Source organism: Cnephaeus nilssonii (genome assembly GCF_951640355.1).
Source record: "Cnephaeus nilssonii genome assembly, chromosome: 1".
Taxonomy (NCBI): Eukaryota; Metazoa; Chordata; class Mammalia; order Chiroptera; family Vespertilionidae; genus Cnephaeus; species Cnephaeus nilssonii.
This window is the reverse complement of record NC_137072.1, coordinates 72,066,588-72,091,976: the sequence shown is the minus strand read 5'-3', so window position 1 is coordinate 72,091,976 and position 25,389 is coordinate 72,066,588. Positions and strand designations below refer to the sequence as shown.

Here is a 25,389-nt window from a genome sequence, read left to right as displayed (position 1 = left end):
CTGTGTGTCCCTGTGTATATGTACATGTGAATATATAAATGCAGACAGAATAAAACACTAAAGCCATATTACTACTGATGGTTACTATCACAGAGTGGGAATGTGGAATAATAATAAAGAGAAACTTGCATGTTTTATTCCACATACATCTGCAGTGTATGAATCCTTTAAAATGAATTATATTATATATTTCCGTGTTAAATTAAAAAAAAAAAAAGGAAGCCCGGCTGGCATGACTCAGCGGTTGACCTATGAACCAGGAGGCCATGGTTCGATTCCCAGTCAGGGCACATGCCTGGGTTGCAGGCTCAATCCCCAGTGTGGGGTGTGCAGGAGGCAGCCAATCAATGATTCTCTCTCATCATTGATGGTTCTATCTCTCTCTCCCTCTCCTTTCCCCTCTGAAAGCAATAAAAATATATTTTTAAAAAAGAAAAAGAAAAGGAAAAATAATGATGCTGGGTCTTGCTTTCCAAGGTATATTCAAACAGTAGAAACAAGTAGTATATTTTATAACACAAGGGGGGATACGTTTGCTTCTACTTTCTGAATAAAATTACAAAAAAGTAATATATTGCAAAGACAGAAAAAAAAAAAAAACACACCACCACATAAACTAACATGGAAAGTGAGGCTTTGGTGGTGACCAGTTCATTTCATCCACACGCTGCAAAGGCATCCCAGCGTTTATCAACAACCAAGATAGGAACACTTGTCTTCCGAGGCAACTAGAAAGGGAAGATAATTCTCTTTTCAAAGAGTCACCTGGTACTATTCGGCCTCACATAAGTTACATTATAGGAAAGGCAGGGCATATTTCATAGTTACACAAAGAAGAGATATGTAATATTTCAGTCTAGTTCTTACCTAAGTGCAGTGTTAACTATGTGTAAGGGAGATCAGCATTGAGAAAGCGGGAGAGGGAGTGTGAAGTAATGCGCAGAATGAAATGTAGCAGGAACTTTAACTTGCCTGGTGTTTATCTGGGTTGGCATAACTACCCTTATACAAATATTACCACACGCGCTCATTTCCCCCGTCCCCATCCCTTCTGTCCTTACTGGCCACAGGGGAGTGTGTATAAAAGACACCAGGAGAGCGTGAAAGCCACTTAGCCGCAGACTCCTTGGGAACAGTCCACCCTCGCGCTGAGGCCTCCAGGTTCCGGGAACCACTCTAGGTTCATAGCTCAGTTCTCTCCGCCATGAACCGCAGACCCAGGGCCACCTCTGCTTCTGTCTTACAGGTGTTGCTGCAGCTGTCACTGCTCCTGACGGCGACGGTTCCCTCCACCTTCGGGGAAGGAAAGAGAAACTTAGGGGAAGCTGAAGGTGGAGTCCCCGCTTCCCTTTGGCTGTGGCTGCTTCTGCTGTTGCTGTGTGTGTGTGTGTGTGTGTGTGTGTGAGTGTGTGTGTGTGTGTGTGTGTGTGTGTGTGTGTGTGTGTGTGTTGAGGAGGGGGGGAGGGTGTCCGCTGTCCTGGTGCTCCTGAGGCTGGGGAAGGCCATTATACTAACAACTCTAAATGGAGGAACTAAGCTTAATGGGCACCTACCATACGCCTGGCATTCAGCTCTGGTTCTTTACTGTAGGTTTCCGATCATATTCACAGTGGCCTGTGAGTTGTGAGCGAGCTACAGTTCACAAAGAAGGGCACTGAGGAATCAAGTCGATAGATATTAAAGGTACTCATGACCGCTTCTCAGTTTCTACCCCAGCTGAAAGTGTGCAAGGGGAGCGCAATGCTGAACTTCACTGCACGTGTATACAGACCACCTCTGGCATTCATCCCAGTAACATCCAAAATTTGAAGATGTTCAGGGCAGGACTCCATTGCCCCAATGTCGAAGTGATGTAAGTCCATGCTTTTGAATTATTAACTCATTAGGGAAGCCCTCTGCCTCAATGCTCATCACTGCTATTTGTTCAGCCCCATCAGTCCCCTCTGATAGGACAGGACACGCACCAAATTATATATTCTCTTGCAGAGCCACGCTGAAGAATGGGAGGGAGATCTGTCTGAATCCAAATGCTCCCCTGATCAAGAAGATAATCCCGAAATTTTTGGAAGGTGATGAATCAGCTGCTTAATCTATTCACTTTCTGTCCAATCTTTTTTATCTCCCTAGAGGAGTAGGAGTTTGCAGCCTTACCTTTCTGCAGTTTTTCTTTATCCAGGATACCTAGTCATGTTGTATTCAATTTGGATATGTTTTCCATTCTGTCTTAAAAAGTTGCATTTTATTCTGAGAAGGCTGGTTAATAGATGACAGAGAGAAGATAAAAGTAAGCAAGCCTAGCTTCAAAATATAACATAGAGTTTACTTCCTAACTCTTGGCTAAATGTGGTACTGTGCTTTGCATTTCTTTGTATAAAATTTTCTTTCCAAATACATTTGTGTTAACTTATCTTGCTCTACTTTGCTGTTAGACTAGATGTGCCCATGGCGATTAATAGATTCCATAGTGGCCAATGATATTAGGAATCACACAGAGCCCAGCAGAGAGCACTTGCTCAATAAATGTTTGTTAATATATGTAGGAAGTTAATAGAGTTTTTTTATTGCCTTGGTCCTAGGATATCTTGTTGAAGAGAATTCTCTGAGTTTTCTAATGTTTATTTTTACTTTCAAGCCCTAAAATTTAAAAAGCTGTAAAGTGTAAGTCTTGTAGACAGTGGTTATTTATTTTTAAGTGAATATATTTTATACTAGTAAGCAAAAATAATATGCTAAAAAGCATTAACAAGCTCTATCAAAACCTCCAGTATTAATAATAATAAAAATAATAACACAGATTCTACTTGGTATTAAATATTTTACCTTGGCATCTTTGTACATAATCATATTAAGTTTATATTTGCAAAGTTATAATTTTAGTATTAAAGTCAATTTTGCAAATAAGTACAATAATTAAAACTTTGCCAGACTGCAAATTATTTTATAATAAACAGAACTTTAATATATTTTAATCCCTTAAATTTATAACCACACTAGTCCTACAGCACTATTAGCATAAAATCAAAATTTGTTATTACTTTGTTGTCATATATTATTAATTTAAACATAATTGTTGAGGGGAAGCCTTAATTATTCTTTTTAACTAAAGTCACTAGTTGATAATCTGTTTTTAATGTACTAGAATGATAGCTAAACTCTATGAATAACTCCCAAGATGCAGATCTATTAAGTGTTTTACAGGCATGATATAAATAATTCTTACAAAATAGAAATGACCTAATTAAAACATGTCCTCTAGAGAGAATAACTGGGTAACTCGGCTTTACCACATGCTAGCTGTTTAACTTTGGGAAAGTTGCTTAACTTCTCTGTTCCTAATTTTCTTCATCTCTAAAATGGGATAATAATATTTGCTTATTTCATAGAGTTGATGTGAAAATTAAGAGTTAAAAAACTCAAAGAGTGAAAATAAAGCATGTCACACAATAACCCATATATAAATGTTAGTGATTATTTATTATTATTACCATTAGCACCCCCAGTATTTCAGAGAAGAAAAGTGAAGTTCAAAGAGATTAGGAAATTAGTAAGTAGGTGACAGAGTGGGGATTTGAAAATATGCTCTTAACCACCATACCACACCGCTTTCCTTGATTCTTCTTTCTCTAATGAAGAGGTTACATTATATATCACAGAGTTATCGACACACAAAATAGGACTTGATACATAAATAGCATGCTGCCTATACTACAATAAGTATAGGAGAATAAGGAAGTTCACCTCCCCCAACTTGTGCATGGAATTTTGGAAACATTCACATATTAAGCATTTAGTTCACAAATGTGGCATGATTTAGGTTTCCTTTTATAATCTCCTCACCATTATAAGTTCACTGCCTTAAAATGGGTTGTCTATAAAATAAATGCATTTAATAGTTAACCCAAAATATACCAAAATAAACATGTAATAAAGAAGTAAATGAGGATAGTAGTCATTGTCAGTTTTTCTCTTATAAATCAAAATAGCTCTGCATCTCATTAATTTTGAAGTCATTTCCTAGTGAAGTCCAACAGGACCAGCTCCTGGAGATGGGGAAGGCCATTATACTAACAACTCTAAATGGAGGAACTAAGCTTAATGGGCACCTACCATATGCCTGGCATAGTAAAGAACCAAATAGCTCTGGTTCTTTACTATAGGTTTCCGATCATATTCACAGTGGCCTGTGAGTTGTGAGCGAGCTACAGTTCACAAAGAAGGGCACTGAGGAATCAAGTCGATAGATATTAAAGGTACTCATGACCGCTTCTCAGTTTCTACCCCAGCTGAAAGTGTGCAAGGGGAGCCCTATGCTGAACTTCGCTGCACGTGTATACAGACCACCTCTGGCATTCATCCCAGTAACATCCAAAATTTGAAGATGTTCAGGGCAGGACCCCATTGCCCCAATGTCGAAGTGATGTAAGTCCATGCTTTTGTATTATTAACTCATTAGGGAAGCCCTCTGCCTCAATGCTCCTCACTGCTATTTGTTCAGCCCCATCAATCCCCTCTGATAGGACAGGACATGCACCAAATTATATATTCTCTTGCAGAGCCACGCTGAAGAATGGGAGGGAGATCTGCCTGGATCCAAATGCTCCCCTGATCAAGAGGATAATCCAGAAAATTTTGAAAGGTGCTGAGTCAGCTGCTTAATCTGTTCAGTTTCTGTCAAATCTTTTTTATCTCCCTAGAGGAGTAGGAGTTTGCAGCCTTACCTTTCTGCAGTTTTTCTTTATCCAGGATACCTAGTCATGCTGTATAAATTTGGATGTGTTTTCCATTCTGTCTTAAAAAGTCACATTTTATTCTGAGAAGGCTGGTTAATAGATGACAGAGAGAAGGTAAAAGTAAGCAAGCCTAGCTTCAAAATATAACATATAGCTTACTCCCTAACTCTTGGCTAAATGTGGTATTGTGCTCTGCAGATCTATTAAGTGTTTTACAGGCATGAAATAAATAATTCTTACAAAATAGAAATGGCCTAATTGAAAGCATGTCCTCTAGAGAGAATAACTGGGTAACTCAGCTCTACCACTTGCTAGCTGTTTAACTTTGGGCAAGTTGTTTAACTTCTCTATTTCTAATTTTCTTCATCTCTAAAATGGGATAATAATATTGCTTATTTCATAGAGTTGATGTGAAAACTAAAAGAGTTAATAAATTCAAAGAGTGAAAATAAAGCATGTCACACAATAACCCATATATAAATGTTAGTGATTATTTATTATTATTACCACTAGAGACCCGGTGCACGAAATTCATGCATTGGGGGGTTGTCCCTCAGCCCAGCCTGCACCCTCTCCAATCTGGGACCCCTCAGGGGATGTCTGACTGCCAGTTTAGGCCCAATCCCACAGTTCCTCTCACAATCTGGAACTGCTGGCTCCCAACTGCTTGCCTGCCTGCAGGCCTGATCACCCCCTAACGACTCCCTTGTCAGCCTGATCTGTGCCTAACTACTCCCCTGCCAGCCCTCCCCTGCTGGCTTGATTGTCCACTACTACCCTCCCCTGCCAGCCATCTTGTGGTGGCCACCTTTGACCACATGGGGGCAGCCATCTTGTGTGAGGGTATGAGGGTCAATTTGCATATTACCTCTTTATTATACAGGACTAGAGGCCCATTGCACGAAATTTGTGCATGGAGGGGGGTTGTCTCTCAGCCCAGCCTGTACCCTCTCCAATCTGGGACCTCTCGAGGGAAGTCTGACTGCCCATTTAGGCCCGATCCCTGTAGGGTTGTCCCTCAGCCCAGCCTGCACCCTCTCCAATCTGGGACTCCTCAGGGGATGTCTGACTGCCAGTTTAGGCCCGATCCCACAGTTCCTCTCACAATCTGGGACTGCTGGATACCTGTATGATTGGGCCTAAACGGGCAGTCGGATATCCCTCTCACAATCCAGGTCTGCTAACTCTCAAATGCTCACCTGCCTGCCTTCCTGATTGCCCCTAACTGCTTCTGCCTGCCAGCCTGATCACCCCCTAACTACTCCCCTGCCAGCCTGACTGATGCCTAACTGCTCCCCTGCAGTCCTGGTCCCCCCAACTGCTCTCCCCTGCAGGCTTGGGTCCCCCCCAAACTGCCCTTCCCTACAGGCCCAATTTCCCCCAACTTCCCTCCTCTGCCATCCTGGTCACTCCTGACTTCCCTCCCCTGCAGGCTTGATTACCCCTAACTGCCCTCCCTTGCAGTCCTGGTCCCTCCCAACTACCCTCCCTTGCAGGCCTGGTCCCTCCCAATTGCCCTCCCCTGCTGGCCATCTTGTGTCCAAATGGGGGCAACCATCTTTAACCACATGGGGACCGCCATCTTGTGTGTTGGAGTGATGGTCAATTTGCATATTGCTCTTTTATTAGATAGGATAGAGGCCTGGTGCATGGGTGGGGGCCAGTTGGTTTGCCCTGAAGGGTGTCCCGGATCAGGGTGGGGGTTCCCTTGGGGTGTGGGGTGGCCTGAGTGAGGGGCCTGTGGTGGTTTGCAGGCCGGCCACGCCCCCCAGTGACCCACAGGGAGGCCCTGGGATCTGGAATTTATTTATCTTCTATAATTGGAACTTTGTAGCCTTGAGCAGAGCCAAGCCTCCTGCTTGCTCCATGGCCGCAGCCATTTTTGTTGGGATTTATTTATTTTCTATAATTGAAACTTTGTAGCCTTGAGTGGAGGCCTAGGCTGGCCTGGGTTTGCGGAAAGCTTGGCTTCCTTCATTGCCAGGGAAACCCAAGCCATGGCCGCAGCTATCTTGGCTAGGTTAATTTGCATACTCACTCCTGATTGGCTGGTGGGTGTGGCTTGTGGATGCGGCAGAGTGATGGTTAATTTGCATATTACTCTTTTATTAGATAGTATTAGCACCCCCAGTATTTCAGAGAAGAAAAGTGAAGTTCAAAGAGATTAGGAAATTTGCCACAAGATCAGATAAGTAAGTAGGTGACAGAGTGGGGATTTGAAAATATGCTCTTAACCACCATACCACACCGCTTTCCTTGATTCTTCTTTCTCTAATGAAGAGGTTACATTATATATCACAGAGTTATTGACACACAAAATAGGACTTGATACATAAATAGCATGCTGCCTATACTACAATAAGTATAGGAGAATAAGGAAGTTCACCTCCCCCAACTTGTGCATGGAATTTTGGAAACATTCACGTATTAAGCATTTAGTTCACAAATTTGGCATGATTTAGGTTTCCTTTTATAATCTCCTCACCATTATAAGTTCAATGTCTTAAAATGGTTTGTCTATAAAATAAATGCATTTAATAGTTAACCCAAAATATACCAAATAAACATGTACAAAGAAGTAAATGAGGATAGTAGTCATTGTCAGTTTTTCTCTTATAATTCAAAATAGCTCCGCATCTCATTAATTTTGGAGTCATTTCCTAGAGAACTCCAACAGGACCAGCTCCTGAGACATGCCACAGTTTTTATACTATGCTAGTAACTCCTGAGATGTAGATGTCTTTTTGTGTGTGTGTACGCATATAGAATTATTCTTGTTAGATGCAGAAAGACTGATTTAATTGTCACTTGCTACTCTCTGGATTCCTTTACACTTCAAATATTGAAATCTGGGGGGCAAGTCTGTCCAAAACCACCTTTCCTATTCATTCCCTTTGCCACTAACCTGACTTGGGACTTCAAGCTTCAGTCCAATAAACATATTCTGTATCTGCCATTGTGTTGGATGCAGGATATTAAAACATGTGTAATTCACAGAGAATTGCTCTTGAAGAGATCACTGTCTGGTGGGAGAGGCAGGCAAGTTGACAAATAATCACACCCACATGCAGCACTTACTAAGAAAGAGGTATGCCCCTATTGCAGGAAGAAACAGATACATGAACAAGTCAAAGCCTCAACATCACTAGTTTCAACATCACTAGTTTCAAATATAATAAAGATTTATTGTCTTTACTAAATGTGGTAATTTTATACTGAGTCCCTGTGGCTCAGTGTGATAGTGACAAACATTATGATCTCTCATAGAGCTTCTCATTTAGGAAAAGAAATCATTTTAAACTCAGAGGCACATGCATATCTCTGTGTATGACATGTGTGCGTGTTTGTATGATCTCTGAGAAACAGGAAAAACAGAGGGTGCTGCAAGATACAACCACAGGGAACACAGTTAACCACAGCTGTCAGGGAAGGCCCTCTGAGGAAGTAATGTTTAAGCTGACACAGAAATATGAATAGGACTTAGCCAGCTGAAAGAGCAGGTGGTGGGGGAGTAAGAGAAAGAACATTGTCGGCCCAGGAATTAAATTGCATATCCCTGCAGAAGTCCGGTCCTGCTGAGCCTTAAGCCATCAGCTAGTTCCACGCCATGGCTCCCAATGCCTTGCAGCACTGTGAATCAGGGTGACAGAGAGCCTCCGCTTGTGCCATGACGGGGTACTTTGCCCTGATCAAAAGCCGAAGTCATTCTTTTTCAGGGAAGGGAAGATGGTCTCTGTTACTCTCCCGACCTTTCCTGTGCAGGATTCTGGTGCAGGCCCTCCATCCCGTCCTCCATGTCTTCCCACACAACTCCCAGATGCTCAGTGTCCTGAGAGCATCGCTGATCCTACCAACAGCACAGCCCATCTCACCCTGACACCGGGGTCACCGCAGGCACTGGGAGATGTGGCCTGCAAATTCTCCTTCTTGACTTCTCTTCTTGGCTGAGCAAAATGGAGAAAACACGTAGGCACCATGTTTTACAGAAAGCATGCATTCGGATATTACATTCACCATTTTTCTCAGAGTAAGAGGATTGGTGAGGATGTAGACCTTGCTTCCTGGAGTAAATTGGATGATGGGTTGGTAGAGCAGGTGGGTCTCCCATTCAGGAGACTCAGGAAGCCTTCCACAGCCAGGTGACATTCAGGACTGAGTCATTGCCCAGCCGTCAAATTCAACCTTGTAGTAGCAAAAAACAATGATAAACCACACCCCTTTAACACACTCAACTCAACTTAGTGGTAATCAACAAAAAAGGCAGGAGCGAAGAGCAGTTCTTAATAAGGCAGCTGGACGTTGGGAGAGGAGAGAAACTCTCTCAGACCGGAGGGTACATGCTGTGTAAATTGCAACCTGGTGACTGCAGGGAACTCTACTGTTGCACATAACAAAGAACCTGTATTTTGTAAGGTTCAAGTACTGTTTCAAATTCCACAAATGTGCATGTATATGAAATCGGTTTGGGGTGTGGATCCTGCTACCAGCGTGCAGCCCAGACAGCTGACCTGGGCTTTTTTTACTTCTTCTTCTTCCCCCTGCTCCCCGCTTCCCCCGCCCCCCCCCCCCGCCCCCCCCGCCCCGCTCCCCAATCTTGGCTGGCCAGAGCCCAACTCTTCTGGCTTCTGCACCACAGCTCCTCACCCTCCACCCCAGGCTTCCGGACTGGAGAGGCAGTGGGGATAAAAACGGGGCTGGAGAGTCTCTGGTCTGCAGAGAGCCCCAGCCCGGATCGCCCTGGTACTCTGCTCTCCTGTTGGCACCTCCGCGACATGAGCCTGAGAGCGGGCTCCCGCGCCTCCCGCCCCTGGCCCAGCCCCGGGCTGCTGCTCCTGGGGCTGCTGCTCCTGCCGGCTGTGGTCGCCCAAGTCAGCGGTGAGAACAGAATCGAGGAGGGGAGGGCCGGGAAGGGCCGGAGAGAGGCAGGGGAACCCCGGGGCTGGGCCGGGAAAGGGGGCCTTGTAGCCACCATGCTATCCACCACGCTTTACTGAGCGAAGTTAGGTGTGTGCGGGCGCTGCGCCAAGCGCTGTCCCCTGCACTTCACAATCTAGGCAACGTTACTTCTTACTGCGGGAGGTATGGTTTGCGGATGGGGAAATGATGGCTGAACGCATTGAGAAAGATCCCTAAGGAGTCATTCTAGGAGTCACCACTCCCTCCCTCCCTCACGCCCCTTCCCCCACCCCCGTCTTCCCCAGCAGACCCCGAAGAAGGAGATGGGGACCTGCAATGCCTGTGTGTGAAGACCAGCACCCGAGTCCATCCCAAGCACATCGCCAGCCTGGAGGTGATCCGGGCTGGACTCCACTGCCCCACCACCCAAATGATGTGAGTCCTCTCACTCGCTTGTGCCCGCCCTCTGCCTCCTCCACCTTTGCCTCTGGCCCCCCTCCAGCCCGCTCCACCTGTGTTCAAACCCAGAGACCCAGGGGCTCACCCCTTCTCTTTTCCCTGGCAGAGCCACATTGAAGAATGGGAAGAAAATTTGCCTGGACCCTCATGCCCCCATGTATAAGAAAATAATCAAGAAACTTATGAAAAGTAAACCACCAACTGACTAAATCTGTACATTTACTGTAAAATAAGTTTTGCTTTGCTTTTTCATTTTCAATCTAACTATGGAAAGTCTATGTCTTATCATCCTCCAAATTCTAATAAAATCAATCAAGGTGTGATATTTCTTAATAGAGCAAAGCATCATAATTGTGTATAAGAAAAAATCTCCAGAATTTTAAGCAAAAATATATTTTGAAGGAAGGCTTGTTTTAATAAACACTGGTTTTGTTTGGTGCTATATGTTGGCTGAGATATATTTGCATATTTACATGATTGCATCACTTAATAGCTACTTATTTATGTATTATTTACAGTTCCTCATGTTGTGGGGGTCACCACAACATGAGGAACTGTAAATGTTATAATTAGCTTTGTCAATAAATATTAATAGCACTTAAGCCTTACTGGGATGCTTTGTAAAAAAAATTAAATAAATCAGACTCTGCTTTTATCCCCTTAAGATTTATACTCTACCTCAGTATTAGAAATTAATAAAAATAAAACCAGAACCTCTACTACTTAACTAATTATATCTATATTTTCCAGAGAATTATATTAAAATATTTAACCCTTTGATAATGTTGACATTTCACAAAAATGAAATGTTAAGAACAGTTCTCATATCCACATTGCTGCCTGCAATGAACCCTGCATTTGACAAACCTACAGAATTGGTTCCTATTACATTCCATTTCTATACCATGAGTGTTGCTCTGAGCATGCAAATGTCTTGCATAGATATTTCCCCCCAGTATTCTCAAGTTCAGTGAAACCTTATTTTCAGTTTACCACATTGGAAATATTGTGATGATATGTTAAACAGCTGTGGGAACCTGGAGAGATGCAAGGTTGTATTTTCGTTCATGCTTTAGGAAGACACTACTATACTTTGTGGAGAAAGGAAGGTGTTGCAAGATGGATGTGTTAGTTTCCTATTGCTTCTATAATCAATTACCACAAACTCAATGTCTTAAGCAGCACAGATTTATTATCTTACAGTTCTAGAAGTCACAAGTCCAGATTGGGTCTTGTGAGATAACCGCAGTGTCCTCAGAGTTGCATTCCTTCTGGAAGCACTAGGGAAGAATCCATTTCCTGGTCTTTCTCCGCTTCTAGAGGGGACCTGCAGTCCTCGGTTTGTGGCCTCTTCCTCCATCTTCAAACTACATCACTTCAACCTCGGATTCTGTTGTCACTCTCACCCTCTACTTCTCATACCCTACCTGCCTTTTAAAAGCACGCTGGTGATTAATCCAGGATGATATCTTATTTTATGACCCTTAACACATCTGAGAAGTCTTTTTTTTTTTCCATATAAGGTAATATTTCCACAGCTTCCAGGGATTACAGTACAGAAATCTCAGGAGGAGGGGTCATTCTTCAGCCTACCATAATGGGCAAGAAGGCAGAATGTAGTTGAGGCAGGAGAAAACTGGAGACCTTCACTCCTGAGCTAATGTCATTTCAACCTCATGTGGTAATGTTTGTATAGAGGAAGGAATCCAACTGTTAAGGAAAACAGTTCAATTTCCTTGGAGGGTGGAGGGCGGAGGAGCAGGAGAGGCTTTAACAAACTACTTAAACATTATAGAGCAGTGGTTCTCAACCTTTCTAATGCCGCAACCCTTTAATACAGTTCCTCATGTTGTGGTGACCCCCAACCATAAAATTATTTTCGTTGCTACTTCATAACTGTAATTTTGCTACTGTTAATGAATCGTAATGTAAATATCTGTGTTTTCCGATGGTCTTAGGTGACCCTGCTAGCGGTTGTCAACCTGTGGGTTGCAACCCACAGGTTGAGAACCGCTGCTGTAGAGCCTAAGACCATCGGAAAACACAGGTATTTACATTACGATTCATTAACAGTAGCAAAATTACAGTTATGAAGTAGCAACGAAAATAATTTTATGATTGGGGGACACCACAACATGAGGAACTGTATTAAAGGGTCGTGGCATTAGAAAGGTTGAGAACCACTGTTATAGAGACTTACAAACTACCACAGTATCTATCTTCCAGATTTCCACACCCACTTTGCCTGTTAGGTAATGTTATTCAAATTATGGAGATAAGATCACCTCAGAAAGGTTAAGGCCATGGTTTGTTAAAGGCTGAGCAGATCAGTCTGACTACCAACTCCCTGCTCTTGCTTCCACACCATGCTACCATTCACACAGGCCAATGGCATGTAACCTAATTATTCGTAGAGGAACTGTTCCTTAAACCAGCTCTGGAAGTTGGAATAGGAATTTGCCAGAGAGGCAACAGGAAGAATGAGAGTGCCACAAGATGACAGTAAGTAGAAAGACACAAGATCACTAAGTCCTCAGCATGTTTATTGTTTTGCAGAGCTGGAGTGTCTATGGGGAGAGTGAATGATGGTCTCCCAGCTAGTTTTCACCCATTTGGTGTTCTTCACCTTCAGCCCAACTTATGCATAGTCATCGGAATTATCTTTTGAAAACACAGACACTTCCTTGCATAAAACTTTCAAGATCCAAAGTCCTGAGCATGGCACCTAAGTCTGTGCCCCACTCACTTCCGCTCCGTGTCTTAGTTTCCTCATCTGTAAAATGGGAATATTGTGAGTGTGTGATTCATAGATTACAGTAAGGATTAAATAGATGATGTATGCAGAACTCATGACCTAGTTCCTCATACATTATCTGTGCTTAAAAATTAGCAACTCTTTTTTTTTAAGTATATTTTTATTGATTTCAGAGAGGAAGGGAGAGGGAGAGGGAATCATTGATCGGGCTGCCTCCTGCATGCCCCCTACCCCTACGGGGAATTGAGCCTGCAACCCCTTGCATGTGCCCTGACTGGGAACCGGTAACCTCTTGGTGCATGGGTCAATGCTCAACTTCTGAGCCACACTGGCTGGGCAAAAATTGACAACTCTTAATTATTATGATTGCTCTCAATATTTCTCTCACTGCACCATTCCAGTCATTTTGGAGTGCTGAATAAGTCATTTAAAGCAGTTATTCTTGGTGATAAGTAGCAAAAATGTTTGCAATGGCAATAAAGTTTCCTCAAACCAAATGAATTTTGAGAGAGAAAGCATTGAGGGTACAATATTTTTTTTTGCTTAGTTTCCTTTTACTGCACACTTAGTTGGAATCAATAATTAGTAGGTGTGACTCAAAGGACCAAAGGACCAAAACAACTTTTTCAATGTCAACCAATGCTGGTGGTTTGTAAATACTCCCTTCAGAATTACCTTGACTAAAGGACACTTTTAAGCTGCCGCCTTTATCAGCAATGGTATCCAGAGAGCTCTTTCCTGCTGAGAAATGGCCAAGTCTGGTGCAGTTTATTGTAGCTGTCTGCCATTTTAAACATTTATGGAGTGATAAAGGTGGAATATACTTAAACATTTTATTTTATTTATTTTTACTGACTTCAAGCACTTCAGTCAGTAGTAAAATGTTCACAAACTAGGTACTTACTGCACAGTCAAGAAACCTATCAAAAACCAAAACCACCGGAGGTTATTTTGCTCTTGGAAGTTGTTCCACATTTTTCTACTTTTTGATTCCTCCCGCAACCACCCCTTCTAAGGTCTTTGTGATTAAAAAAAAAAAAAGTTTCCTCTTTGATGCCTTGAGGTTCAGTTGGTTTTAAAGATATATACACTTTTCTCTCATTATAAAAGACAATTCATGCATGCTTATTATAGATAACAGAAAATGCAGAGGAAATAGGGAGGAAACTTTAAAAAAACTAATTTCACTACTCAAAATGTTCTTTTCTTTTTTGAAAATATTAGTCATTTAATATTGTTGCAGAGTGGGAGAGAATTCCCCACACTCTATGCTTCTTTAGTTCTTATGACTGGACTAGTTATAAAATAGGAAAATTGACACAAGACTAGATCAACAGAAGGAAAAACAATTTAATATGTGCAAAGGAGATTCACAACTTAATGCTGACATCATAAAATGAGGCTCAAAGAAATGATTGAACTAGGACCTACCTATACTTTTTAAACAAAGAAACAAGACATTTTTGAGGAAATAAGCAAGACAAACAAAGTGATCATTAGGAAGGAATCTAAGCAAGTTTGGGGATTCATCGATGAGGAACCTGCACAAAGCTTGGGCATTACCAGGTTTGTTTAAACACATTTTTTCAACCCTGGATTTTATACCTTTTGTGATAAGGTTGCCTCTCAGTCCTTCAGGGGCAGGGAGAACACCTGTATAAATATTTATTTCCTGTTTTTGAGCACACAGAGGAGAGTCAGGGAGTTCTTCCTGCTCCTCAAGTGATTTTAGTTCAAATTAATCAATATGCTATCGTGGGATATCTTGGGGCAGCCTGCCCTGGGCCTTGACAATATGATTATCAGGTGAACTGCTAATTTTAAATAAAATACCATTGTGAATAGTCATAAAGGAAACACTTGTTAATGACCTCATTGCATTGACATTAGTTAGAAAGCATTTCTTGTCCCAGTTTGGGATAATAGAATAAGTCTTTCCCTGGACAGAGAAAGAATGTGGAACCCATTTATACATTTACTAGATAGAGTCCCTGTGCATGAAATTTGTGCACTGGGGGTGGGGGTGTCCCTCAGCTCAGCCTGCACCCTCTCCAATCTGGGACCCCACAGGGATCGGGCCTAAACAGCAGTCGGACATCCCTCTCACAATCTGGGACTGCTGGCTCCCAACTGCTCGCCTACCTGCCTGCCTGATTGCTCCTAACCCAGTGGTCGGCAAACTCATTAGTCAACAGAGCCAAATATCAACAGTACAATGATTGAAATTTCTTTTGAGAGCCAAATTTTTTAAACTTAAACGTCTTCTAACGCCACTTCTTCAAAATAGACTCGCCCAGGCGGTGGTATTTTGTGGAAGAGCCACACTCAAGGGGTCAAAGAGCCGCATGTGGCTCACGAGCCACAGCTTGCTGACCATGGTCCTAACCACTTCTGCCTGCCAGCCTGATCACCCCCTAACCACTCCCCTACCAGCCTGATCAACACCTAACTGCTCCCCTGTCAGCCCGATTGCTCCCAACTGCCCTCCCTTGCCAGCCTGGTCACCCCTAACTGCCCTCCCTCCCCTGCAGGCCTGGTCCCCCCCAACTACCCTCCCTCTCCTGCAGGCCTGGTCCCCCCCAACTGCCCTTCCCTGCTGGCCTGGTCACCCCTAACTGCCCTCCCCTGCTGGCCTGATTGTCCACAACTACCCTCCCCTGCCAGCCATCTTGTGGTGACCATCTTTGACCACATGGGGGTGGCCATCTTTGTGTGAGGGCATGAGGGTCAATTTGAATATTACCTCTTTATTATATAGGATAAGTACTGTGTATATATGTAGTCACTGTGTGTTTATATATGTATATATGTATGTATATCTGTATTTACATACACATAACCCTAAAACAAATTCACAATACTTATTCTTGCTTTGTGTAATGTGTTCTGATATTTTATTTTCTATATTCTCCTGTTCTACTTTATCCACTTTAAAAAAATGTGGCCACAGGCCTATAAAGTGATTTCAGAACCCATTGCAGGATTATAATCATTCATACTTTGAAAACATAGCTCTAGTTCTTTGACTAAAGAGTCATGTTTTAACATTCTATGTTGGTTCCACACTCTAATTAGTGCTTCCCAAGATATGTAGGGCAGCACGTGCAGGATGCTCAGGACCAGCAGGATAGTTAAGTATCTGCCTGGAATCCACCTTCAATCTCAACCCTCTGGTCTGACCTAGAGTTGAAGTTCTGGGGACCCCATAAGGAGAGCTCTTAAGGGGACGATGTAACAGCAAGTAGGACATTGTCTGGGTTGTTGAGATGCTGCATCCTTTTAAGGGGTGAGGAACCTATTTTCTGCCAAGGGCCATTTGGATATTTATAACATCATTCACAGGCCATACAAAGTTATCAACTTAAAAATTAGCCTGCTATGCTTAGTCAGACATTTAATTAATTCATCCCTAATGCCTTGGCAGGGCCAGACCAAATGATTTCACTGGCCTAGTGAGGCCTGCAGGCCAGACGATCCCCACCCAGCCGTTGGGGGCTCTTATTTATACTCACTGCCCACTCTGCTTCGGCCATTGCACTTCCCAGTTTGGGATCTCATGCACACTGATTTGGGGCTTGAAAATACATTGCTTTCTAGAAGGATTTGGAAACAGCAAACACACTCAATAAATTTAAGTCATGTTTTTATAATTATTTATTCTTCGCCTATAGCTCTTTCCCTTATCCCTGTAGTTTCTGGTTTTAGCCCAATGGAATTTTAATAAGGTAGTCTTGGGTCACATCTCAATTTTGACTCTGTGTGACCCTGTGTCTCCTAAGTTTCCTCATCTGCCAAGCAAAGGCAGTACTGTCCCCCTCACAGGGCTCTGGAAAGGAATACCTCTCCCTAATAATAAATAGGACACAGTATGGGTCTGACTCAGAATTAAAACCCAATAAATATAAGTTACTTTTCTTCCCTTTCTTGGGAGTTTTATCCCCAGAGCACATATTTACAAACAGTGGTGACCACAATCCTTGAGCTAATAAGCAATCCATTAAGAACACAGACAACAAGCCAGACCTTCCCCCTGCCTCCGACCCCTCCTCCTCATGGAACCACAACCCAAAGCTTGTGCTGATAACTAGTTAAGAACCAAAAAAGTTTAACAGGATAAAAACAAGCTGTATTTTCCCTTCATAGTAACAGCTAAAAGAAAGTCAAATAACAAAACCACAATTCTTATCAACCAGCATATCTATAAGATACACAGGGACCGCCGGCGATTTGGAGCCTGGCTTAATTGTCTATCTACTAAAGAAAACAAGGAAAAGAAATAAATTTTGGATGTAACATTGCCAAATATTTATTTAATTGCTGAAGCAGGCACAACATGGGGATTATGCTATTATTAGCTGCCTGGTGGTGAGAGGTAATAAACGTTGAAAGCAGAGCAGTCATCAAGCAGATAACCAGTGATCAGCTTGAAATGATCACCTCTTACTTACCAGCTGTGTTTAGAGATTAAGTCTTCTGTTCTGCAGTAGTTCTAGAGATAATGATAAGATCCACTGGGAGATAAGTAGTAAAGCAATATACATATCTCCATAGAATATGATTAAACTGAGGTGTAATTATTTGTTTGTTTTCCACCTTTAGATCAGGGAATAGAGGTCATACCTATTAACCTCTCTTTATCCCCACTTCCAGAAAAATGACTGGCAAAGTAGGTGTTAAGTAAATGTCAAATATTAACTATATGGAAGGAAATAATAATGCAGTTAGCAGAGTGCTAGATAAGGTATCTAGCCAACAGAAAGTTAGTTAAAGACTGTATTCCCAACTCCTGACCTTGTTAGGCTCAGAGACTGTGCCAAATTATTCATAGATACTATACAACACTCATGCCATTTGTCCCATCAGTGACTTATATGATTTTTAGTTAGAGTCACACCTGTAATTATTAGAGAATCTTCTAAGAATTTTCCTTACCTGTCCATGTACCCCTCCATTCACATTCATATGCCATATGTGCTCATTAAACGTATTTGATTGTAGATACTCACATTAGACGTGTAACAGACACATATATAAAATATACACAACCAAGCCATTCACCACTTCTACCATACCTAATTGGATATCATATATCTTTAATGTCCTCAACTATTTTAGAAATGTCAAGCAATGGGCTAGTTCAGTTATACACTTGCAGAAACACCTTTTTGAAATAAATATCATTTTAAATTCCCTGCCTCCAAGATTACATGAATATATGGACAGAGCCTAGAAAGGAAAAATAAAAATAAATAAATTTCTGGCCAAAATTTGGGGAATAATGAACATTGGAAAATGCTGTTTACATTATGCTCAATATCAAGTTTTTATGATTAGTCATAATTTTCCTAGTTGAAATTCATTTCTTTATGTCATGTATGCTATTTTCTTTGGCAGTTTACATTTCAACTTCCTAAATTTTGTTTCCATAATATCGTAATATCATAATGATGTTTCATCTCCGAGAGAAATTTCTTATGTGATTATTTCTAAGAAATTTTCTTCATTTCCTTATTCTTTTGTAATTTTGGCAATCCTGAATTTATTTTTGTACACTATATAGTCACGATGCTATTTCCTTAGTGAGTACCACTTCCAGAAAGTTTAGGAAACAATTTTAAGAAAATAGAGATGAAAAATCATTTATAAAAGTATTTTTTAAACCAATAAACATTTTTAAAAATTGCACAGAGCTAATATATCAAATGGTTCCCAGGGTTAAGTGAATGATTTTAAATATTTGTAGGCTGATCATATCATCAGATTATCATACCAAGAACAGAAAAATAAATAATCTAGCATTACATAAAAAAGTAGACAGGCTAAACGGAAGAATTTTATGGCAGAAATTGGACTTTATCCAACTTACATCTTCTACTACACCTATCATGTTGCCTTACACACACAAATAAAAATTTAAAAGGTATGGGATGAATAGCTATTATCCCCGCACTTCCTGCCCAAACCGTGTACCTTTCATTAGTTGGACTCTCCAGTCTACTATGAAGTAGATGGTTCATAAAGGCCAAACATACTCTAGCTCCATTTGTGGCAGTCAACCAGAACCTTCCTTGTGTTATTCCTGACACTGCTCAAATTCTGTTCTAGACCTCAGCATCTCTCTCATGCCATCTGGCTTTGAATATATCTGCAGCTCTCACTTGCCTTCTTTGGACATGCTGACAGACAACTGGCCTCAGAACCTCCTAGGAATTTTGGTTCAGACTAATTTCTCTTGCTCCGTCAGGTAGAATACTCTTCTCCAGCTCTTACACACAATTCAAACTCTGGCTCATCTGGGCTCACCTGTGTCTGCTGAGAGGTTTAATTCAGGCTGCGTGGTCAAAACAGGCAAAAGAAAGTAAGGACATTTTAGGTTGCTGCAATCCTCCAAAGATGTCCTGACCTCAGGACACATTGTTTGCATGAAACGGTGTGACCTGAAACGATTTGTTCATGCAGTTTTTCAACAAACATTTGCTGAATGCTTAGTATGAGCCAGATACACATAGGCAATGGGTAATGCAAAGAGAAATGAGATCAGTTATCTTCCTTGCAGAGTACATGATCTAGCATGGGAGTGTGTAAACCAATGCTCCCCAACAATGTGATCTGTATCCAAGGGCCAAGGAAACTGCTGGGATGGAGTTATGGGCTTTCTGATGGAGTTGACATTTGAAAAGGCTCCTGAGTGAGTGACAAGCAGGAGCCTCTGGTGACTGGGCCATCCCTATCCATCTGCTCTATCTCTCTGCACTCCCTGCCTTGGTGTGAAACTTCAGGTTAAAAAAAAAATAAACTACTTACTTTTGTTCTTGGGTCATACCATACTGCTTCCAGCTTTCATGGCTTTGCTTACTTGGTTCTCTTTTCTGGAATGTGTCTCCGACTCACTCCCCTTAGGTAACACCCTCCTCTAGAAAGTTTTCTCTGATAGCTGCTACCCTTCCTAGAAAGGGCATCAGATGCATTGTCCCCCTTCCCGGGTGCCTATAAAGTTCTGAACATTGCTGAGCATCATTAACCTCCAGACAACCCATATCTTTCTGTCCCACTCCCATAGACTGTGACTTGGGTAGTGGCAAAGTTTGTCTTTTCCCTCTTTGTAGCCTAATTGAGAATCTTAGTTTTAGCTTATAAGTGGCAATAAATGTTGAAGGGATGAATGGATAGATGGATTAAAAATAGAGTAAATAGAGCAGTTTGGGTTGGAAAGTTATTTCTAGTAGAAGTCTGAAAGATGAATGGTGTTAAGCAAAACTATTTAAACTAGACCGAATCTAGTTTAAATGGTCTTTAAAAAAAAGCAAAGGAAGGAAATCTGTTGGTCTATATAATTGAAAAGTCCATAAATAAATCAGAGCCACCTGGCATGCACTTTCCTCTGGGTGTCATTCCCAGGCAGGCTCTCCTCAAGTAATGTCTAACTGTAGGCCCATTTTACCAGTTTACCAAAACCCAGGAATAATTATCAACCTCTTTTTCATTGTTTCAAGAAAAAACTCTAGGGACTATTTCTCATTGATGGGCACTTGCCCATCTCTGAATCAATCAGCAGAGTTGTGGGGTGGGCCCCTATAGGAAGGAACTGGGGAGTGAACCCCACGAACTTACAGGTAAACCTAGGGTATGTTATTAAAGAAAGAGAAAGGAGGGGCAGTTATGCAATCTCTGGGGAGACTTGAATAGAAACGTTGACCCTGTTCCCCGTGCACACTCATGCCCTTGGCCTGTAGGGGTAGATTGAGCCAAGAATTCAATGTCATGTTCAGAAATTTTCATTCTTCTTCCCAGAGAGCCAGTGTCATTAGGTAATTTTAGGGAAATAGATCTGGAAGTTGTGTGGGAATAAGCGCTAGGGGTAGAGCAGAGCTCCACTGCCCGTTCCCACCTGCCAGTCATCATGGCTCATTCCCAGGATGCAGCAGTATCTTAGCCTAAGTGCCCTCAAAAAAGCAGAGCTAGTCATCAGCCTGCCATGCAGGCAAATGTATTTGGGGGAATGTCCCCAATATGGGGACTGGAAAACTGGGGAAGAGTGAAGTGGAAAAGAGGGTGTGGGCAACTGCGGATTAATCCTACTGGAGACACTCTGAGAAATCAGGTAGAATGTCTGCCTAAAACATGAAAGGAGGGGAAATGTTTACTGATTGCCTCCTGTTCCTTGTTGGGCAAGAGGTTTTCCATGGTAGTGACAGAGAAACGTTAGGGCAGGAGGATACCTGGTACAGTTGAGGTGAGGAGCTTTAAGTTTACATTTGCATGAAGTTGGTGGCTGCAGCAATGGCAGGGCAAACCAGTGGATCTAGAAGATGTGATCATCCTGGATTGTACGAAATATCAACTCTGAAAGATTCATAATGATTACAGGGCAAAAAGAATTTAACCCCCAAAGTTTCCACTTTAAAGATTCTTCCATTTCTTTAAGAGCCATTGCATGGATTCAAAGATTGTGGTTAAATACCTGGCGATCAACTCTTGCAAAAGTCATTGTCTTGTAGAAGCACTTGTTTGAGCAAGAGAGTAAGCACTAGATTACCCATCCCTGTGCTTACAAATATTTATACGTTTTGGTTGATGGCGATCTAATGGATTCAAATGACATGTTAAGAAGAAAATAACAACAACTGAGAAGAAAATTTTTCTATTTCATTTTTGAAAACAAGTAACTTTGATGAAGCCATTCCCAGGAATCGAATCTACACAAATGATGGACAGGCTTCATTTGATTTTCTGGAAGCTTCCATTCATAAATTGGAATTTTGAATTCCCTATGTATTCCTCATTTGCTTCAATTGAGGGTTGAATCTGGAGACCATTACAGCAAACACTTTGTGTTTTTCTTCAGTTACAAGAAATGGAGAGATTTAGACATAATGATTTAAACATGATGAAATGTCCAAAAAGGGGAAGCAGATATTTTGGATTGTTTGAGAAAATGTGAATTCAACAAAAATTCAATTCCCTTTCTAGGCAGCTACGATGTAAAGCATGCGTGTCCACTGATTTTATTTTGGTGGTATTCTAAATTAATTGAGGAAGGGAAACATTTTTCAAAGTAGACTTTTCATTTTGAAATAATTTTAAATTTACAAAAGTTGAAAAGATAGTACAATTTCAGTGTAACCTTCTGCCAGTTGCCCATTGCAAACATTTTACATTACCATGGTACATTTGCCAAAGCTAAGAAACCAACAATGGCACATTACTATTAACAAAACTCCAAACTTTATTTGGATTTTACCGTTTTTTCCACTTACTGTCCTCTTTCTGCTTCAGGATGCGGTTAGTTATCATGTCTCCATACTTTCTTCTGAACTGTGATAGTGTCTTAGTCTGTTCCTATTATTCATGACCTTGACAGTTTTGAATACTAGCTATTTCATATTCCTCAACTTAGTTTTGAAGAATGTTGTTCTCATGGTTAGACTTGGTTTATGAACTTTTAGAAAAAAAAAAATACCAAAGAGGTGATGTACGCTTCTCATTATCATATCGTACCAGTGGGTACATGATTTCCATCCGACAGCACATTGATGATATTAACCTTCATCATGTAGTTAAGGGATGAATATTTGCCAGATTTCTCCATGGATTATGCCATGGTAAGATAACTATTACTATGCTCAGAATTGAACACTTAAAGAAAATCTAACAAGCTATAGGAATGCTACAGGAGAGAGCTGTGCTGTTAGTGAAATAAAACAATGAAGATATATGACCATTTTGCCATGTTTGCATTTTAGAATAAGCAAACTTGAACCATTCAATCAAGCAAATAACAATTTTTTAAAATCATTTCTCTATGGAAGTTCTTACCCATATCACAGAGCATTTTCATCATAGCATAATGGTTAAATGCCACTCTCTCTGGGTTTGAGAACCAGGCTCAGTATTCTGTGACTTTAGGAAAGTTACTTAACGTCTCTGTGCCTCAGTTCTTTATCTGTAACCTTAAAGTCCCATAAAGAAAATAATAATAACTACTTCACAGGGAGGTTTGGAATATTGAATGAATCAATATTTGTAAAACTGTTAGAAGACCACCTGGAATTTAGCACAAAGTATTTGTGCTGTACCTTGGGATGAGTGGAGAGGTTAAGTAACTTGCCCATGGTCTGTGGCAATAAATAAAGGAAGTGGCCTCTTTCATATTCATGCAGAGTCTTGTAAGCTCCTGTAATTTGTCAGCTAATAAGTTTGTTGAAAAAAAATTTTTTTCAGTGATCTGTTAAAGTTTGTTCCTTAAAGAGAAGTTAGGAGAGATTAGAGGGGGAAAAAATCTCTTTGTGTCTTTCTGACTTTTATAAACTTTATAAAGTGAGTCGGTATAAAACTTGCAATTAGAAAACAAGCCAAAAAACCCCCACATCTTTTAAGTTTTAAAGAATAGCTTTTGTACTTCTGGGCCAGTTTCCCATCATATTCCAGAAAATGATCCATAACAAGAGGAATAACCACACAAATTCTTGATTACTTATGAGCTATCATATATTTTATAAGCTTTAAATTGTTTCTCCTTTCCTATTTCTTAACACAAATTTTTATGTCTCTTTCATTTCCCTGGTTTTTCTCTCAGGACCATATTGATAAACACTAGAGTTTTTTTAAAGTTAGTCATGCATTTTGTAAATCATTTTAAATAAATAAGATGGAGAGTCTTTTTAAAAAAAATATGTTTTATTGATTTCAGAGAGGAGGGGAGAGGGTGAGAGAGATTGAAACATTCAACGATGAGAGAGAATCATTCATTGGCTGCCCCCTGCACGCCCCACACTGGAGATGGAGTTCGTAACCCAGACATGTGCCCTTGACCAGAATCGAACCGGGGACCCTTCAGTCCGCAGGCCCACGCTCAATCCACTGAGCCAAACCAGCCAGGGCAGATGGAGAGTCTTTAATGCAAACTGCATTTTTACAGATGAAATGATTGAAAGTGGGACTACAATAGAAATATATATAAATGCATCTCCTAGTAGCATTCAGATGTGCCTTGCTTTTCAAATGCCTGGTACAGAAAAGTTTAAATGTGAAAAGAAAAATTGAGGAGTGAACCTTTCATCATGATTTTTTTTTTCTTTACAGGATTCATACAGGTTGAGTTTCTGTTTCAGCAAACTGGAAAAAAAAAGAGCTATTTCCAGTTTATTTTAACAAACGTTTATAAGGCACTTAATCCATGCTGGCTCTCCCAGATGACTCATTTCCCTTAACTACATTAGGGAAGGCAAAGAACTATTTACCTTGTAAGTGACAGGTGGCAACTAAATGCAGGTGGCTTCACTGCATACCCAGGGGCTGGCCATGGGGTGCAGACTCTTATCCACTGAGCTGGGCTGCCTGGAGCCCTGTCCCTGGACACACATCGCTGGGCCAGTGGCCATTCCTTTCTCCTCCCCTGCCTCCCGTTACTCCATGCCTCCAAGAGGTCTGAATCCAACCTGGAGAATTACATTTAAATCCTCTATACCTCAAGTTGAATCATTAAAAGACTGAAATTCCTGGTCAGAAAACAGTGTCAGTGTTTGTTTCTAGAGAAAGGGGGACCAACACTGAGTTCTTGTAGTAAATGAAACCCTGCTTCATCCCCATGCAACGGGAGTAAGAGTGCAGCAGGTCCCTCATCCTATTGCTCAGGTGCTATTGACCAAGGATAGACCAGAGTCGGTGATGTGGTGAGCCTGCCGGACTAGCCCCTAGGAAGCTTCAGCGTGACCCTCAGTCTGGCATGCCATAGTTCAAATCTGAACCCCTCATGTGGGAAAGGAGATCTCCCAGGAATTTTGGAAGTTCCAACATTAAACAGGGAATAAGAAGGTTCAGTAGGATCCAGAAGAGGTCATATTACAGCCTTCAATTGTCACTGAAATTAACCCTTGAGTAAATTTTGACACGGATCCCTCTTATCACCAAATGGAAAATAAAGCCAAGATATGCTAAGGGTGGTTTGAGAATATAAAACAAGGAAACAGGTAGAACATTCATCTCTGGATCCTAGATGACTGGGGTATTTTTAACAGAGAGTAATATATATATATATCAACCCGAACTCTAGAGAGACATGGAATGCATATAAACATAATACATATAGATAGCTAGGTAAAATTTACCCCACACCCCTCCTTGATTCCCCCAGGTGTGTTAACTAAAGAGGCAGCGCTTTCCCTCTAAAGATGTGTCACCTTTGCTGGAGGATCTCATGGGTCCGCCCCCAGCCCCTCTCCACCCTGCGCACTGGGGTCGCTGGGCGCCCATGGTCCCCCCTCGCAGACAGCAGCTCCTGCACGGCAGCGACTCACCCCCGCTTTGGGAATTTGGCCAGAAAGAGAACATCCTACAGTCCGCTTAGTCATGTGTGAGGTCAAAGCCTCGGGTTCCCCACCCCGACATCCCTCAGGGGCCGGGCCACACCCTCGGTCCCGACCAGGGAACCAAGTGCAAGTCCGGGAATTTCCCAAGCCCTGGGGTTGCTAGCTTTCCGCCTCGAGCATGGATAAAAGGGGTTCGTCCGCCTCGGGGAGCCACAGACCTCGCTCCACCAGCTCTCCTGCC

At 41.7% G+C, this 25,389-nt stretch overlaps 2 protein-coding genes across 3 annotated transcripts; both read left to right on the top strand.

The window, feature by feature from the left end:
- Positions 1–1,112: 1,112 nt before the first annotated feature.
- Positions 1,113–5,196, top strand: LOC307100392 (platelet basic protein-like). 2 transcript variants are annotated; one of them, XM_079772776.1, is made up of 5 exons: positions 1,113–1,331; positions 1,705–1,852; positions 1,987–2,069; positions 4,284–4,419; positions 4,554–5,196. In XM_079772776.1, the coding sequence occupies exons 1-5, from the start codon at positions 1,205–1,207 to the stop codon at positions 4,654–4,656; spliced, it is 597 nt and encodes a 198-aa protein (XP_079628902.1). In that variant the 5' UTR covers positions 1,113–1,204; the 3' UTR covers positions 4,657–5,196. The 2 variants fall into 2 exon arrangements, with proteins under 2 accessions (XP_079628902.1, XP_079628901.1); XM_079772775.1 differs by having other exon boundaries at positions 4,272–4,419.
- Positions 5,197–9,385: 4,189 nt separating this feature from the next.
- Positions 9,386–10,527, top strand: LOC307101032 (platelet factor 4-like). The gene is made up of 3 exons (XM_079773767.1): positions 9,386–9,605; positions 9,935–10,061; positions 10,192–10,527. The coding sequence occupies exons 1-3, from the start codon at positions 9,503–9,505 to the stop codon at positions 10,292–10,294; spliced, it is 333 nt and encodes a 110-aa protein (XP_079629893.1). The 5' UTR covers positions 9,386–9,502; the 3' UTR covers positions 10,295–10,527.
- Positions 10,528–25,389: the final 14,862 nt, after the last annotated feature.

Excerpts from the sequence above, each read along its gene's own strand:
- LOC307101032 (XM_079773767.1), top strand. The coding sequence starts at position 9,503 with ATGAGCCTGAGAGCGGGCTCCCGCGCCTCCCGCCCCTGGCCCAGCCCC. Across the intron at positions 9,606-9,934 it reads TGTGGTCGCCCAAGTCAGCG|ACCCCGAAGAAGGAGATGGG; the intron begins GTGAGAACAGAA and ends CTTCCCCAGCAG. Across the intron at positions 10,062-10,191 it reads TGCCCCACCACCCAAATGAT|AGCCACATTGAAGAATGGGA; the intron begins GTGAGTCCTCTC and ends TTTCCCTGGCAG.
- LOC307100392 (XM_079772775.1), top strand. The coding sequence starts at position 1,205 with ATGAACCGCAGACCCAGGGCCACCTCTGCTTCTGTCTTACAGGTGTTG. Across the intron at positions 1,853-1,986 it reads TGCCCCAATGTCGAAGTGAT|AGCCACGCTGAAGAATGGGA; the intron begins GTAAGTCCATGC and ends ATTCTCTTGCAG. Across the intron at positions 2,070-4,271 it reads AATCCCGAAATTTTTGGAAG|TTTCTACCCCAGCTGAAAGT; the intron begins GTGATGAATCAG and ends ACCGCTTCTCAG.